General features: G+C 40.5%; 1 protein-coding gene across 4 annotated transcripts in view; it reads left to right on the plus strand.

The window, feature by feature from the left end:
* The window catches only part of NUP98 (nucleoporin 98 and 96 precursor), a 106,020-nt gene extending 96,422 nt beyond the window's left edge, over window positions 1–9,598 (plus strand). For all 4 annotated transcript variants that reach the window (XM_036747858.1, XM_036747861.1, XM_036747860.1 and 1 more), the window contains 5 exons: window positions 3,680–3,901; window positions 6,055–6,296; window positions 6,681–6,835; window positions 7,803–7,914; window positions 8,081–9,598. In XM_036747858.1, the coding sequence (XP_036603753.1) occupies window positions 3,680–3,901; window positions 6,055–6,296; window positions 6,681–6,835; window positions 7,803–7,914; window positions 8,081–8,298 (949 nt within the window). In that variant the 3' untranslated portion in view covers window positions 8,299–9,598. The remainder of the gene's footprint in view (window positions 1–3,679; window positions 3,902–6,054; window positions 6,297–6,680; window positions 6,836–7,802; window positions 7,915–8,080) is intronic.
* Window positions 9,599–18,223: the final 8,625 nt, after the last annotated feature.

The raw sequence follows: 18,223 nt of genomic DNA on the forward strand, positions 1-18,223 counted from the left end.
AAAAGTACAGCACTATGCCAAGTCACTCGATAAAAGCCACAAGGTTATAGAAAAAAGATAATTAAAATGAGATCACTTAAAAACTTCATCAGTGACACATTTTTAAAATAAAAATGAAAAGATAAAAAATAAATTAAAAAAAATAAAATGTGGCAGCACCATTTTATACTTACTTGTTAAATGGTTAAGAAATACCATAAACACTACAATTATGCATGAGTCCAATTCTGGGCCATGGAGGAAGGGTAGAGGGTGGTGTGTACCAGCCCTCCTCTGCACACAGCTCCTACCCTGACCAAGATATGATGGTGGCTTCTGGGAGTGGGCATTGGAAGGGCTACAATTTGGGTTTCTGTGAGTTGGTGCAACTTTCTGCACTCAAGCAGCTTCTCTTGGGAAAAACTGCAACAGAATCAAGCTCAAAATGCAAAATATTTTCAAAACATTCTCTAATAGCTTAGCCCTGTTGAAACAAATTTGCCTTTTTGAAACTTGAATTATAGTAGAAACTGATTTTATGTTGAAAGACATTTAAGACTTCTGATCAGTGCAGTAACCAACCATAACTCCAGACAACTGATGATGAAGCATATTACCCAACAACTGACAGGGAACAATGGATTCAGGGTACTGAATGAGACGTATATTTTTTGGATGTGGCCAATGTGGGAATTTGTTTTCTTTGGCTATGCATATTTATTACGAGAGTGGGTTTTTTTTTTTGTTGTTGTTGTTGTTGTTGTTTTTGTTTGTTTTGTTTTGTTTTTAGTGAAAGTGGGGTGGTGAAGAGAAATAACTGATTTTTGTTAATTGGCGGGGGGGAAGCTTTACTTACTAAAAAAAATCATCTCCCATCTCCTTAAAAGGACCTCCAAAAGTAAAAATTCCAGAAATGTCGTAGCTAAATTCCAAAGATGAAAGAAAAAAATACTACAAACATATAAGAAAGAATTGAAGTACCAAGGGTCATACAAGACCTGGCAGCAGCTTCTTCTTGGATAAGTGAGAGGAGATCTTGGAATACAATATTCCAAAATGCAAAAATATAGGCTTACCACCAAGAATAACTTGTCCTGCAAAAATGAGTGTAATCCTGTAGAGAGAAAAAATAAGTCTTTAATGGAATAGAGGACTTTCAGGCATTCCTGATGTAAAGAACAGACCTAAGTAGAAACTTTGAAATACATAATACAAGTTAAGAGAAACCTAGAAAGGTAAATTTTTTGGAGAAATTGAAAGGAGTTGTGCAATGATGTAGTGCTGAGGTTCTAATAGGAGGAAGAGAAACAAGTGTCCTTTCAGAACTTTAATATTTGAAAGAGTATTGAGGGAGTTAAGTAAAAGAAACAGAAGACCTGAGGATGGGTTGGTCCTCTTCACAGGGTTGGAGAGGGAAAAGAAGGGAAGGTATAGTAAGATTATAATAATGGAGAAAAGAGGATTTAGGAAGTAGATCTTACTATTTTTCACAGTTGTGGTTTATGAGGAGGATATAAACATGGAGGAGAAGAAGTGGGATGAGTACGCATCAGGTGAACCTCCCTCTTTCTGGAAATAGAGGATAGTTGAACATATGCATTCACACAGTGTATGGTGTAGAAAGATATCACACCCAACAGGGAAGCAAATAGGCACAGAGAGAGGAGAGGTGAAGGTAGAGGATAATACTGGGGGAAGTCACAAGCAAACTTCCTGATCCTGATTCTGAAGGGGAGTTTGAAAGAGCAGAGAAAGCAAAGAACAAGAGATGATTGAGGAATGGCTGAATGAATTATGTATATGAATGTAATGGAATGCTATTTCACTATAAGAAATTATAAAAGAGACAATATTGGGGAATCCTGGGTAGTCTTAACTGACCCATTGTGTGTGGCAGAATCAGGAAACAAGCATTTATTAAGACTGGATTTGTACTCCAGGCCCAGCATTCTTTCCACTGTGCCACATAGCTGCTTTTAGGTCATTTTATTCAAATTCAAGTATGGCACAGTTGTAAAGAAAAGCATTTTTAAGTCTTAAGAACTCATATCAGTACAATGACCAGTCATGTCTCCAGAGGACTTATGATAAGATATGTTAGCCACCAGGAAGCGAGAGAAGAAAAAGATGTGCATTTTTTGATATGACCATTGTGTGAATTCCTTTTGCTTGGCTATTTATATATTTATTACAGTGGTTTTTTTTTTTCTCTTGGTTTTTAGGTGGGGTGGGTGTTAGGAGGAGAGATGGATTTGGCAGTACCAAAAAAAAAAAAAGAGGCATTGGAACATTTTTTTAAAATGCACAGAAGACAATAGAAAATTTATAAAGAAGCACAGACAAGTGAGGACAGTTTTGAAAGTGTTGTGTGGAATTTATCTAGTTCTTTTTAAAAGCAAGCAATATGAAATGGAGATTCACAGTTTCATATGGAACCCTCTTGTGGTGTTGCATTGTATTTGTGCCCTCCCTCTATTTATTATCTCTAAATTAACTTGTACATTGATAGCACATTGGTACATAGCTGTTCACATATCTCCCTTGCTAGATACATTGTGAGCTCCTTGAGAGCAGAAACTATCTTTTCCTTTCTTTGTATTCTCAGCTTTGCGCTGTGCCTGGAACATAGTAGGCACTTAATGTTTGCTTATTGATTCATATGGAATGTGTTGTTTTTTTTTCATGTTTAAGTTCAAGATAAAACAAATTTATTTTTGAAAAGAGAGCCATGTCCTAGTGCTATCAATTCTTATGCCATTTGTAGAGGGTTGGTTTTTTTGTTTTTAATTTCTATGGGGAGGCAAAGAGAAGTGAAACTCCAAATAGCTGCACAGTTAGAAGGTTCAAAGATGATGACAGTTTGGAGATATTGGCTGAATAATGAAGTACAGGGTTGAGATGATTTATGGATTTTGCTGAGAGATAGTGGAATTCATGTTGCTCTGTTCACATAATGGCCATGACTGGATAAGTCACATAACCCTTCTGAGTCTTGGTTTCTTTTTCTCTAAAATGGGAATGATAATAGTACACTTAGTAACCAATATATTTTTATCATTTATGCTTATCACTGGCCCACAGGGCCCAGTGTTGAGCCAACTGTATTTGCATCTAATATGTTTTGCCATTGTAGATAATTTTATGATCCTATGAGGAGCATATCTGTGCTTAGGCATGTAATTAACAGCTTTTCTTTTTTTTAGGACTCCATAAACCTTAAAATCAGATGCCAGAATTCTGGATGCAGATCCAAAGAACAAGGAAAATAGGAGTTTAGTTTTTTTAGTTTTTGTTTTTTTTTTTAATGAGGAGATAAAAGATGTAACCAAAAACAGCAAACTATTATATCAGACAATTTCAACAGCTTACTTAGTATGAATGAAGTGTTAACCATGGATTGTCTGTGGCTCTGGGAAAATGTGTTTTTTACGATATGACATAAAATTTGGGGAGAAATACGTAGTTATCTATCTAAATCCATAACACTTAAATCTAGTTTTCTATTGTAACATTTGGATTATCTTTTTGCATCTCTGCTGAAAGAAGTAGGAAATTCACTGAAGTCTCAGTTCAGTCTGTGGTCCATTTCTTGGGCCAGCGTGATAATATTTTTCTCTTACCTCTTCCCTAAACCCCCTCCCTGCCCCCCAACCAATACACCCATTTTTCACCTACTCTTTCTTCTCACTTTCTCCTATAGGCATTATGATCTGAATCAGCTGTTGGATCCCCAGAGTATAACCTCTGATCCTTTGGACTATCGCTTGAGCTGGCACCTCTGGGAAGTCCTACAGGCCCTGAATTATACCCACCTGTCTGAGCAGTGTGAAGGTGTGCTGCATGCCAGCTATGCTGCTCAGCTCGAGAGTGAAGGGCTATGGGAGTGGGCTATCTTTGTCCTACTGCATATCACCAACACAAGGTGAGTGAAAGGCAACCCCCAGGATCTGCTTCAGACCCCAAAAAGTAATATTCAAGAAATAAAATGATTTTCATTACTTCCAGTTTAATTCAGAAAATGTGTATTAAGCATTTTGTATGCAGTCAGGCCCTTTGCGAACATTCTAGGAAAAGGACAACTTTATAGTGTAGTTGTTTACTTACACAGGTGGTGGCATTCCTAGGATTTACTCTATCTGCAGCAGAATGTATTACAGTGCTTCCACCAAAGCCTTCCTCAAGTGCCTTGTCATGGGGTACGTTCTGAATCCTTGAAGATGATACCAGTAAAACACAAGTTTTAGAAGGTCCCAGCTTCAAACCCAGTGATTAGGTATTGTGAGCCTTATACTCATGAGGATCACTCTAGTCAAGTTAAATGGTATTAAAAACAATATGTATTAAAAGGGCATTTATTAAGTGCCAGGCCCTGAGCGAGAAAGACAAAAATAAAACTGTCTCTACTCTTAAAGAATTTACATTCTGTTGGGGGTGTAGGCTGAGTAACAATATGTACGCAGAAAAGTAAACAAAACATACAAAGTAATTTTGGGGAGGGGGGTGTAGGAGGAGGATATTAGTAACTGGGAGGATCAGAATAGGCTTCCAGTAAGAAGTTGCTAACTTTTTTAAGGAAGCTCGGATTCTCTGAGGTGGAGGTAAGAAGGAAATGTATTCAAGGCATGAGGGAGGATAGATTGGAGGAGAAGGGATAGACTTATGGTAGAGAAACCAATTAGGAGGCTATTGCCATAATTCAGGCACGTGAGGTGATGAGTACTTAAACTAGTATGGCATCTCTGTTAGCAGAGAGAATTTGATGGATGCAGTAAATACTGTGAAGAGGAAGTTGACAAGAGTGATGATCGATTGGATGTTGGGGAGAATAAGAAGTGGGAGATGACAAAGACCGTAAACCAAGGTGACTGGAAAGATAGTAGTGTTTGAGGAAGGGGTAGAGTGAGTTAATGAATTCTATTTTGGGTGTTTTAAGATACCCATGGCAATCCAGGTAGGGGTGTCTAATAAACAGCTAGTAATAGAGGCCTAGAATTCAGGAGTAAGATGTAGTCTGGATGTATAAATCTGAGAGAATTCTGCATGTAGGATATAGTTATACCTGTGGGATTGCCTAGGGAAAGAGAAGAAAGCCCAGAACAACCCTGGAAAGGGACTGGCACACACTTACCCAGCAAAGAAAAGAAGAAAGAAGAGCAGCAGCCAGACAGATACGAGACCACCGCTAGTTATAGCAGGGGCTACAAAGATTCAGTTTTTACTTTCATGGAGTTTATAATCTCATTATGAGGATAAGACACAAGTCAAGGTGGAAAATGTATGAAAGGCTTATAAACAAAGTGCCTTCAAGGAAGATGTCATGGAGTAGGTAGCATTTGAAAAGCTTATCACTAGATTGGTCTTTGGGCAGTGAATTTTCTTAGCCACATCAATGCATAGACAGTCTCCTAAGGAGTGAAGGGGCTGGGATAAGCCCCAGCAGAAAGAATCTATCGACAAAATCATAGCTCCTTGAAGTGATTATTGGAAAGAGCAATAGACTTGGAATTAGCTATACTGGGAGCTGTACCAGAGTTAACTGCTTACTAGCTATGTGGCCTGAGGTGACTGACAGCCTGTGAGTCTGTTCACTTATCTGTAAAATGAGGATGAAACTTAATTATTTAACTCACAGGGTGTTGTGAGGAAAATACTTTGTAAGTAGTAAAGCACCATAGAAATGTGAGGAACTACAATTATTATTTTCCAGGCTAGAATTAAAGGTCTGAGGGAAACCCAGGCTTCCAGATTTCTTCCTTGTCCATTTTGTTTCATTGTCCAATAGACTGCTGTCAGACTCGCTAGAGGCTCCTTCATCAGTGAAAAGGAGCAGACTATGAACGCTCAGGGTTTCATCTTAGAAAAGATACCATGTTGTCCCCGTCCACTGTTCCGCGCCCGCGCCCGCCCGCCCCCCCCCCCAGCTGGGGCCTCAGTCTTTTTATCTTCTTATAATTGATGATAATGGGAAGTTAACCCCACGGAAACAATGCTAAAAACTCAGGTTGGAGCAGGTAGGGATCATGCTGTCTTAGTGAAAACCATTTCATCCTCCTTTCTCTGTTCCCCCCTTCCCAGTATGCGTGAGAAGGCAGTACGGGAGCTGCTCACTCGGCACTGCACACTGTCAGAGACCCCTGAATCCTGGGCCAAGGAGTCTTTCCTGACCGAGAAGCTGTGTGTGCCTGCCGAGTGGATCCATGAGGCCAAGGCTGTGCGTGCCCACATGGAATGCGACCAGCACCTGGAGGCCCTCTACCTATTTAAAGCTGGACACTGGAACCACTGCCACAAACTGGTCATCAGGCATTTGGCCTCTGGTGAGTTGGGGTATCTTGGCCTCAGTTCAGACTGTATTAAACTAGAAGAGCTTTGACAGAAACCAGAAGACAGGATTCTTTCTTGGGCAGCCCCATTTTAAAAGGGAGATAGATCTATGATGGAAGATCAATTTTGGGATAGAAGTAGGAAACAAAAAGTAGTAAGGTTGACTTAGTTCCCCAACAAACATTTTTCATCTGAAGTAACCCAGTTCAGCTTGGTAATAACAGCTACACTTAATATATTTTATTTGTCTCATAACCTACGTAAAAACCACTGTTCTTCACATATCATTCAATAAATGAAGTTGTGATTGGACTTTTTTATTCTTTCCTTCATCCTGGGTGTGTGACTCGGGCATATTCTATTCTTGTCTTCTTCAGATGCCATTATAAATGAGAACTACAGCTACCTAAAGGGATTCCTGGAAGACCTATCTCCCCCAGAGCGCAGCAGCCTTATTCAGGACTGGGACACAGCTGGATTAGTTTATCTGGATTACATCCGGGTCATCGAAATGCTCAGCCAAATTCAGCAGGTAGCTAGCTGAGGCCAAAAGGTTTACAAAATGTTCACAAAAGCTTGATTAGCTTCCTGCCCCAGGCCTTTCTTTGATCACTCTGTGTAACAAATATAGCAAAGAACTCTTCTCCCTTTCTAGATCATTACAATCTAGTTGTGATGAAACTTAATGAATCAGTAAATATATTGGTGGGAGTACTTTTTTTTAAAGTCCATCAAGGGGGAAGGTGGGTGCTAGTCTTGTCTGTCCATCTCTCTACCTCATCCACATATAATCAAGGAAATTTCCTGGAGGAGGGATAGTTTGAGCGATGAGAGCAACAGCAGTTTTATGGGAAGACCTGCAGAGCACGGAGAAGGGGAGGCAGTGGGTCAGCATGTCTGAGTTCACAGAAGATGAGCTTGTGAGATCTTGAGACCCCTACAGTGTTTGCTTTGGTGTTCAAGCAGTTAACTTATTTCTGCTCAAAGGGTTTTTTAGGGTGAGAGTGACCAGATTAAAATTGTTTTAGATAATGGACAAGTGATCTTAGGGCCAGAGTAGCCCATAAGGAGAAAGTCACAATTTGGAAGCATAGCAAGAAGCAGTTTTGTAGGGAGGAAATGTGGCCCTTGCTTCTATTCTTTTCTTCTTACCACATCTTGGCTGGGCCCTGGCTATAGGATATCCCTTTCTACAGGCTCCCAGTTCCCATCCCTGACCTTCTTTGAACTTTGGCTAAATAAGAGGCATGATTTCTTCGGTTTCGTACATCCTTTCCATAAAAGTTTTATCAGGATCGTTTGAACCCTCTCAGCAGAGGGAACAGAAACTCCGAAAGATGACATGACTTGGTCAGGGGAACGCAGCAAGTTAGGAACAGAGCCTGAATTAGAGCCTAGGTCTTCCGATTCCGGAGGATGGCTGCATTGCAGGATCTAACTTGGGAGGGGGTGCAGCTGTGGGCATGAGCCTTCTGAGACTGACCCTTTCTTCTTGTCAGCTCGATTGTCCAGGCTATGAACTAGAGAAATTGCATACCAAAGTGACCTCGCTTTGTAACCGGATAGAGCAGATTCACTGCTCCAACGCTAAGGACCGACTGGCCCAGTCAGGTAAACTATTTGTCTGTCAGTCCATTCGTCCAGGTTCTCAGCATTCTCAGGACTAAGCTCTTGTCTGTTGAGTTGTGTGTCAAGATAAAAAAATAAAACAAAAGAAAAAGAGTTGTGTGTCAGGGGCATCAGGGCATACTTAACAGTTTTCACTTCTATCTTCCAGACATGGCCAAGCGTGTAGCCAACATCCTTCGGGTTGTTTTGAGCCTTCAGCAGGCCCCAGAAGGAGCCCCGGATTCACCTGCAGACCTGCAACGTGTCCCTCTGCGCTTGCTGGCTCCTCACATTGGCCGGCTCCCCATGCCTGAGGACTACGCCTTAGAGGAGCTGCGTAGCCTCACACAATCCTACCTCCGAGAACTGACCGTGGGGAGCCAGTGAGCCCCTGGGCCTCTGCCCCGTCCCTCCCGCTTCTCGTGCAAATGCTGGTGCGTGTTCTGTTTGGATAATTCATTCATTTGCCATTCCCCTGGTCAGGGAAAGGGAGATCACTCCCTATGTCCCCCTACTGTACGCAGTGCCCTCCAGGGCCTGGCAGGGCCATTTTCAGGGGTGGGGAGCAGCAGTGGGGTTTTCAGAGCCCCGGATAGAAGCTCAAACCTCCAATAAGGTCACAGTCACTATTGTTTTGTTGTGTTGGGTTTTTAATGGTCAATAAAGCACCTTGGGCAGATTCCCCTCAACAAGCAGAGGGGCCCTCCAACCCCTAGCTACCTTCCATTTCCATTCGCTGCAGGTCCTGTGTCCTCCTGAGGGATGGGGAATCCTTGCTCCCCAAGGAGTCATTCCCCCTGTCCCTCACCCCACCACACCCTGTCCCCTGCAGGCCTACTCCAGCTTGGGAAGCATCTCCAGGTTGTTTCTTTTTAAACACTGAGATTTTCTAGCTCACAGGCTAGAAGAGGTTGGATTGAGTGAAGGAATTTAATATGAGTCCTCTCTAAGCTCAGCATAGTGCAGGGGCTAAGTCCTGCAATGAATCCTTGGTCATTGGCTCTTTTGTCATCTTGGCACTGCTCTGGGAATAGAGTCCCATCCCTGCTGCCTTGGGGTTCAGATTGTCAGTCATAATCCTTGACAACTCTGGAGTAAATATGTCTCACCCACCCCCATTCTCTACTCCCAGCAGGTCCCTGTAAACCAGCCAGCTCACTCCTGTTTTCTCCTACACTTTAGAAGCTTGTCAGGTGGCCTGTTCATCCTCCCCACTTGCTGAATGTATCATTATGTAACATGTCTGCTGGACCTCTTGCCAAAGCAGGGAGTCATTAGAAGGTGGGGGAGCCTGGAGACCAGAGACTTACCCACTGTCCTTCCTTGCCTCCCGCCCCACACACACCCAACCAACTTGTGGCTGCCTCCCCCATCTACATGTAGACTGGCCCCTCCATCTAGTAGCATCTGAAGTCAAATGAAGACTGTATGTGCCGTACCCTAGGGGAGGAGAGGAAGCCCCTGTCAGACAGCTGCTGGCCCATGGGAAATCCCAAATAACAGACTGGGGTATCTGGTGTCAGGTACTGCTGTGAATAGCAGCTTTACCCAGGGTCTTTATGCATGAGGATTATGTAAAGGTTTTTATTAAAACATATATATATATATAAATAAATGATCTAGATTATTTTCCTGTCTGTTTTTCTGGAGCTACTTTCTTAAAAAAATAAATAAAATGTTTATCACATTCCTGGAGCTGGTTTTGCCTTTGCATTTTTGAATGAATTTAAACCAGGCCAGAGAGTGGTTTAAAGGCTGCATCTGAAGAAGAGAAAACTTCATTGCAGTTGTTTCAATCATGTTGGACTCTTTGTGAACCCATTTGGGGTTTTCTTGGCAAAGATACTGGAGTGGTTTGCCATCTTCTTCTCCAGCTTATTTTACAGATGTGGAAAATGAGGCAAATAGGGTTAGGTGACTTGACCAGGATCACACAGCTAGTAAGTATCTGAGACTGAATTTGACCAGTCTAACAGAAAGCATTTAGTATTTGATTCACTCTTGAGATCTGTTATCTACCAAAGTGAGGCTTGACATTTAAGTGTAGGCTTTGTCCTTTACTGGTTGGCCTTAAAGCTAGGGGTCAGTGTTATTGGCCATAACTCTAAATCTGTTTCCAGAGTTTTCATATTCATAAGTCCCTTATTCTCCCTCCCCCCCAGAGAAAAAACATTTAAATAATCATCTAAAAGCAGCAGAAATCTCTTTTGAAAGTGTAGTGTAAGGAAACTTGCCAGATATTTGCTAATTAGAAGTCATCATGTCTCAAGTGTGAGGACGTGCGCATAAATGACAATGATATGTCAGATCTCCACTTGGCAGGAACGATTAAACTTGTGTAAATGGCTAAGGTTAGAATTCCGAAGAGGGTAGGAGGTCGGAAAAAATAGAAAAAGACTATCTAGACCACTAGCTAGGTCATGGTACCCCTTTCAGGGAATCTGTGGGTATTCTTGATACTGAATAGGAACAAGAAATTAATGCTAACCAGTCTCTTCGTAAGTAAAATTGATTCCTATCCAAGAAACTAACTTTCTGGAAGCTGAATTGTGAACTTGATTGATACCCCCAGACCACCTTCTTCTGGTAGGAAAAGTTTAACCTTCAATTTTCTATCCCAAGAGGGACTATATCACTCCAGTTACTGTTCACATTCTGAAGGTTTAAAATAAATTACCATAATACTTTTAAAAGAGTCCTCTAAAAGAACAGTTTAGTTATCTTTGAATAATAGCCGAAAAAAAATTAGTCCAGAAGAGTCCTTTTCGCAGGCAATTATTTGCCGTATGTTGCCAATATTAAAATAGTGCTCATTAGATTGTAAGCTTGAAGGCATGGACTGTCTTCTGCCTCTTTTTGTACTCCCCATGCTTAGCACATAACATTAAATAAATGTGGATGAATGGATGGATGGGTGGAGAGAATACGTTAAATGGTACTTCACATTTGAGCCTATCATCTCAAATTCTTAATAAGTTAGGAACCAAAAAGTATTGAAAATTGAGGGGATGCCCATCAATCAGGGAATGGCTAACAAGTTGTGGTATATGAATAATGGAAAACTATTGTGCAGTAGGAAATGAGGAACAGAAAGATTTCAGGAAAACCTGGAAATATTTCTATGAACTGATGCAAAATGAAATAAGCAGAACCAGGAGAACATTGCACATACTATCAGCAACATTGTGAGATGATCAACTGTGAATGACTCAGCTCTTCTCAACAGCAGCCTGATCCAAGACGAGTACAAAGGATTTACAAAGGAAAATGCTATCTATATCTAGATAAAGAACTGATGGACTCTGAGTGCAGATCGAAGCATATTTTTTTCACTCACTATTCTTTTTCATTGTTTTTTCCTTTGATCTTTTTCTTTTTTCACAACTGTGACTGTTATGGAAATATGTTTTACATGATAACGCATGTGTAACCTATAGCAAACTGCCTACCATTTTCTGAAGAGGGGAGGGAGAAAAATTTGGAACTGAAAATCTTGTAAAAATGAATGCTAAAAATTGTCTTGACATGTAATTCAGGGAGAAAAACACTTAAAAATTCTCTTACCACTAAAAAAAATAAATACTAGAATTTTTTTTCTAAAACAGATAAAATTTATCGCAATGAATTTTTCATTTTCTGTCTTCATTTTTAAAAAATAAGGTCATTTGCCCATCTCATTCTTTTATCGGTTCTATAATTCACCATGATTTTTCCCCCAGTGAAGCACCTACAATGACTTAGGAAAAAGAAATGTAGAGCAAGATGATTTCAGAAAAACCTGAAGAGACACAAATGATGCAAAGTGAAGTGAGTAGAACCAGAATACTATACATAACAGCAATGTTAAATGATGAACAGCTCTGACTGACTTAGCTGTTCTGAGCAATACAGTGATCCAAGAGAATTCCAAAGGACTCATGATGAAAAATGCTTTTCGCTCCCAGAGAAAGAATGGATGGCACCTGAATGCAGATCAAAACATGCTATTTGGGGGGGGGGGGGGGGGTCATCTTATTTCACAACATGAGTAAAATGGAAATCTGCTTTGCATGATTGCACATGTAAAACCTGTATCAAATTGCTTACTGTTTTGGGGTGGGAAAAGTGAATTTGGAACTCAGAATTTTAAAAAACTAATGTTAAAAATTGCCATTACATTTAATTGGGGAAAAAAATAAGGAGCCAATCGGAAGTTAAAGGAGAAAGCAAAAATGTGTTTCTGTAACATTTTAGTATACATAACACTAGAAACTTGCTCAGTTTCATCATGCTTAATAAATGCATCATGCTTAAAATAAATGAAACATTTATTTTTTTGTTTGAGGAGATTATGGCTCTGCCAATGTACTTTGAAATGATTTCATGTAGGTTTAATCCAGGGAGTAGGAGTAAAAAAGTCACAATCAGGTAGATGAAGGAAAAGATTGTGGACCTGCTGCCTGAGCCAGCAACTGCAGCAAAGGAAATAATAGGTTTCTCTTCCATGTGAAGAGGCAGCTCCACCAGCCAACAGCTCTGAGCTGTGTGTTCATTTGGTTGCTGCACATTTTGTGGAATCACAGCTGTTGCTCACTAGTCTGTTCATTGGAACCAAAGATTCTAGGAGTAAGAATGGGTACAAGGTGATCAGCCAGGTAGGAAACCATGATAGGGTAGAAAACACCAGACTGTCCAGATGGATTTAAGTGGTAGATAAAAAGGGACACCAAAGAAACAAGTGGAAAGCTGGCTTTCTCCCATCCAAGGATTTTATCAGCTACCAGCATCACTTCTCCACATCGCTGTAACTTCTTTCAGGATGATGGTTACTTCACCAAGCATGTTGCTGCTGCTGCAGCTGTCCCTTCTCTGCCATAGTCACTACAGGGCTTTCAGGCTTCCTGGCAGCACTGTCACCAAACCCTATGGAAAGAACCCACAACCCAAACACTTTCACAGGACCCCTGACCCAGTTTAACTTTCTTAAGAGAAAATTAGAAGAAGCTGCCTGCCATTCTGCTCAGACTTCTAGGTAAGGGAATAATCTTGTTCTGAGTCTTCGGGGAGTTTTACCTCCCTGAAGTATAATCCCTCGGAAGCCTAAATACTGTAGTTCTTAAGACCTACATGTGATCTTGGTGTTAGAGGCCTGACTCAAATCCAGCTATGTTCTTGTCAAGTGACAACCTCTCCAAGCTCCAGTTTTCTTGTTTGTTGAAAGAAAAAAAATAGGGGTGGAGGTGTGTAATATTTGTACTGCTTATCTCTCCCAGGGTAGTTGTAAATGGAAAGTGTAAGCATAAAAATCTAGAGAGATGACCTATTCATGATGTTACCTTATGTAGAATCTGAGTTGAAAAGTTCATTGGGTCATAGAGGCAAACCTACATCTGAACAAGCATGGCTTATACAATTATACAGCCTCTGCTTAAAGAGCTCCAGGGATGGGAAATCACTTACCACTTCTGGATGGCCCTAGTTTTTAGTTTCCCTTCTGTCAAGTGCAGATCTGCACCTATGCAAATCCTACCCATCATTAATGACTCTGCCATCAAGAGCTAATGAAAAGTGTAACCCCCCTTCCGTGGGGCAGTCTTTGACATAGCTTCAAGAAAGCTGTTATGTCTTTCCTAAAATTTCTCTTCCTCAAATAAATATCATCAGTCTTTTCCACCAACTCTTAGATGTCACAGTTTTGAGTATTTTTTAGTTGCTTCTTCTCTAGACATGCTGAAATTTGTTAGTGTCTTTCCTAAAATATGTCCTCCGGAATTAATGTTCCTACACAGTCTGACCAGGGCAGCATGCCTATCTTACTACAGCCTAAGATCACATTAGCTCTTCCAACAGCTGTCACAATTAACTCCTGTTGAGGTTGTATTCCCTAATCCTGTGGGGTTGCAGTTAAATTTTTTTTTACCCCAAGTGTTGTGCTGTATGTTGTATTAAACTCCATGTTAGTGGGTTCAGCCTCTCATCAAGTCTGTCAAAATCTTCTTAGATCTTAATTGTTCTCCACTGTATTAACTATCCATCTCAGCTCTGTATCACTTGCAAATTTTGGTAAGTATGTCATCTGCGCATTCATCTCAATTACTAATTAAAATGTTGAACATGGAGGTCAGAGGACAGATCATGGGAGCACTCTACTAGATAGCCATAAAGGTAGATGCTAATCATTCAGCTACTTCTTTACTGTACTGCTATCACCTAGCCTATATCTCAGTCTTGTCCACACAGCATGACAGACTTTGTCAAATACTTCACTGAAATTGAGGTATATTATGCCTCTGGCATTCCCCTCTCATAAGCTAGTGATCATGTCTAAAAAGGAAGTAAGATTGGTCCGGCATGACTTGATGTTAATGAACCCATAATGGTTCTGAATGATCATTGTCTCCCTTTTTAAAAAAACTGGCATCTTCTGTTTTTCATATCACCTTTATTTCCCAGTTTTTCTCCCTCTCCCAGAGAACCATCCCTTATAACAAAAAAAAAAAAAATTTGAAAGAAAAAAACCAGTTCACTGAAACTAACCAACATAACACAAATATGATATTATTTACACAGTGTTCCACACCCATAGTCCCCCACCTCTGCAAAGAAAACTGAGATTCTTTCTCATATCACTTCTTTGTGGTCAAGCTTTGTGATTACAATTTTATGACATTCAGTTCTAATTGTTTTGTTGTTTTTTCCCTTTACATTGTTGTAGTCATGTATATTGTTTTCCTAATTCCACCTACTTCACTTTGCTCTACTTCACTCAGTCTATAAATCTTCCCATGTTTCTGTATAATCATTTCTTATAACACAATATTTTCCATTGCAATAATATATCATAACTTGTTTCACCATTCCCCAAAGGATGAACATCTACTGTATTTCCAGTTCTTTGCTATTATAAAAATCAATAATTGATTAAAGAATGAGACATTTATTAAGGCCCTACTGTGTGCCAGGCACTGTGCTAAGTGCTACTTTGTGCTGCTAAAATATTTTTGCATATATGGGGCATTTATTTTATCATTCACCTCAGAGTATATATCTGACAATGAAATCTCTTGGCCAAAGGCCGTTTTAGTTGCCTTCACCTAATTTTCCAAGGAGATATTTCACATTGTCTTCCATTTTTTTCATTCCTTTGGTTCTATTTTATAATATCCTGATTCCTCATAAAGTCACTAGCTTCCACTTGCTCCAATCTAATTTTTAAAGTAGTATTTTCTGCAGTGGTCCTTTGGACCTCCTTTTCCATTTGGCTAATTCTGCCTTTCAAGGCATTCTTCTCCTCATTGGCTTTTTGGAGCTCTTTTGCCATTTGAGTTAGTCTGTTTTTTAAGGTGTTGTTTTCTTCAGTGTATTTTTCAGTATTTTTTTGGGTCTCCTTTAGCAAGTCATTGACTTGTTTTTCATGGTTTTCTCGCATCCTTCTCATTTCTCTTCCCAATTTTTCCTCTACTTCTCTAACTTGCTTTTCCAAATCCTTTTTGAGTTCTTCTATGGCCTGGGGCCAGTTCATGTTTTTCTTGGAGGCTTTGGTTGTAGGCTCTATGACTTTGTTGTCTTCTTTAGGCTGTATGTTTTGGTCTTCTTTGTCATCAAAGAAAGAATCCAAAGTCTGAGACTGAATCTGGGCGTGTTTTCGCTGCCTGGCCATGTTCCCAACCAACTAACTTGTCCCTTGAGTTTTTCAGTGGGGTATGACTGCTTGTAGAATAACGAGTTCTATGTTCAACGTTTGGGGGGGAGGTGCCAGCTCTGTCAGACCCACACTGCTCCTTCCCCAAGAACCCCCAACCCGAACTGGGCTTAGATCTTCGGCAGGCTGTGCACCCCTGCTCTGATCCGCCACTTAATTCCTCCCACCAGGTGGGCCTGGAGCCGGAAGTAACAACAGCTGTAGCTGCCCCACCTCTGCTGCCCCCAGGGCTGGAAGCCGAACCGCGAACTCCTTCCACTCCCGCAGCTTTTCCCACTAACTTTCTCCGCAGTCTTTGGTGTTTGTGGGTCGAGGGGTCTGGTAACTGCTGCAGCTCACATATTCAGGGCGCTAGGGCCCCCTCCGCCCGGCTTCTGGTCTGGATGGTCCATGCCGCTCAGGCTGGGCTCTGCTCCACTCCGTTCCCAGCTCCCAGCTCCTAGCTCCCAGCTCCATGTGGAATAGACCTCACCAGACACCATCCAGGCTGTCCTGGGCTGGAGCCCTGCTTCCCTCTGCTGTTCTGTGGGTTCTGCCGTTCTAGAATTGGTTCAGAGCCATTTTTTATAGGTTTTTGGAGGTACTCGGTAACGGAGCTCACTCTAGTCCCTGCTTACCAGCCGCCATCTTGGCTCCGCCCCCTCGCCTTCACCTAATTTTAAATTGCTATTCAGTATAATTTGACCAATTTACTGCTTCACCAACAATACTTTTGGTGCACCTATCTTCCCACAATACCTCCAACAATGACTACTTCTATATTTTATCATCTTTGCCAATTTGTTGGGAGGGAGGTAAAACCTCAGAAGTGTTTTGATTTGCATTTGTCTTATGAGCTATTTGAAACATTCTTTCACAGTATTGTTAATAGTTTGCTACTGTTTTGAGAACTGTTTGTTGTTCCTTGACAATTTCTGTATTGGGGAATGGTTTTTGATCCTAAATAGTTTTGATAATTGCCTATATTATCTCGGATATGAGACTTATTAAAGATGTTTGTTACAAATATTTTTTTTATTTCCCAAGCAAATACTTCCCTTTTTATCTTGGCTGCATTAATTTTGTTTATGCAAAAGCCTTTTCAATTTTATGTGGTTGGAATTATTTAATATTTTGTAATCACTATCCCTTGGTTAATTAAGAATTCATCCGTCCCTCTCCCCGAGGCGTAGCTGTGAATGATACCTGATTGGTTCTCTTTTAATTTTTTTTGGTGGTATTACTGTTAGTATTCAGGCCATGTATCAATTTTGAGTTTATTGTGGTATATAGTATGAGGTATTGGTCTAAGCCAGGTGTCCCTAAGCAGGAGTCCATGGATAGATCTCAGGTAGTCTGTAAATGTGGATAGGAAAAAAAATTGTATTTTTATTTTCATTAACTTCTAGCTAAAATTTAACTAATTCAGTTATGAATGTAGGTAGCATATCACAATAGTATGAGAGAGAAACAGAGGAGGAGGAGGAGAAGCAGGAGTGAGGGGGGAGGAGAGGATAGATAATTTATTAAGTGCTTACTATATGCCAGGCATTGTGCTTAGTATAGTGCCTGACATGTAGTAAGTGTTTAATAAATGTTTATTGATTTATTGCTAAGTGCTGGGAATACAAATATAAGCAAAAAGAAAGACAGTCCTGACCCTTAAGGAGCTTACATCCCAATGTGGGAAGACAACATTTAAAAGGAAGCTTAAAAGTTGGAGGTGCGGAGAGGAAAGGTACCTGCTCAGGCATAAGATGAAAAAGAGAAACAAGTATAACTGGCTTGGGCATTTCCTTAAATGGAGGTACTGGGCAGAAACTCACCAATCAAAGGAGGAGGTATCAGGTAGAGGCATCCCCAGGTTAAGGAGGCTGCTGAGGTGGAGGGGGAAAAAGTCACTAGTCAGAAACAGAGCCAGGCTTCATCAGACTGCTAAAGGGATCCATCAAATAAACAAAAAAAAGGTTAAGTACCCCTGGTCTAAGCCTAACTTCTACCAGAATGCTCTCCAGTTTTCCTAAACATTCTTGTTAAAGGAGTTCTTTCCTAGGTAACTTCTATTTCTGGGTTTGTTGAAAATTAAATTACTGAATTGTTATTTCTGATTCTTCCTTGTCTGGTCTACTGCATCTAGTTAATTTTCTATCTTGTAATTCACTGCTTCCCTAAGTATTCACAAATAATTCCTTTGGTAATCTCTTCAAGAATTTTGCTAAAAATGGAAGTCAAACTGATTAGTGTATAGTCTGAAGAATCCAATCTCTTTCCTTTTTTTTTTTTTTGAAAAGCAGTTCTTTTGCCCATCTCCTGTCCAGTGTCCATATTTTTTCAAAGTTCACAGTGACTCGGCAATCACTACTGCCAGTTATTTTGGAACAGCACGAATGTGATTTGCCCAGGCCTACTGACTTGAACTCCTTAAGGGTTATGAGTTGCTCTCTGAACATACTCTCACTTATCTTTGTTCCAATTTCCTAATAACCATTTCTGTTTTAATCTTTCTGGTCTGAAAATGATTCTCCTTGGTAGAGAAAACTAGCAAAACAGTAGCAAGTAGTTCTGGTTTCTCTCTCATCCATTATATCCCCAGTTTTCTAAGGCAGCAGCCCCAGTATAACTTATTTTCTTTGTTGACCTTGGCATTTGTCA

Source organism: Trichosurus vulpecula, chromosome 2 (genome assembly GCF_011100635.1).
Source record: "Trichosurus vulpecula isolate mTriVul1 chromosome 2, mTriVul1.pri, whole genome shotgun sequence".
In the NCBI taxonomy this organism is placed as follows: Eukaryota; Metazoa; Chordata; class Mammalia; order Diprotodontia; family Phalangeridae; genus Trichosurus; species Trichosurus vulpecula.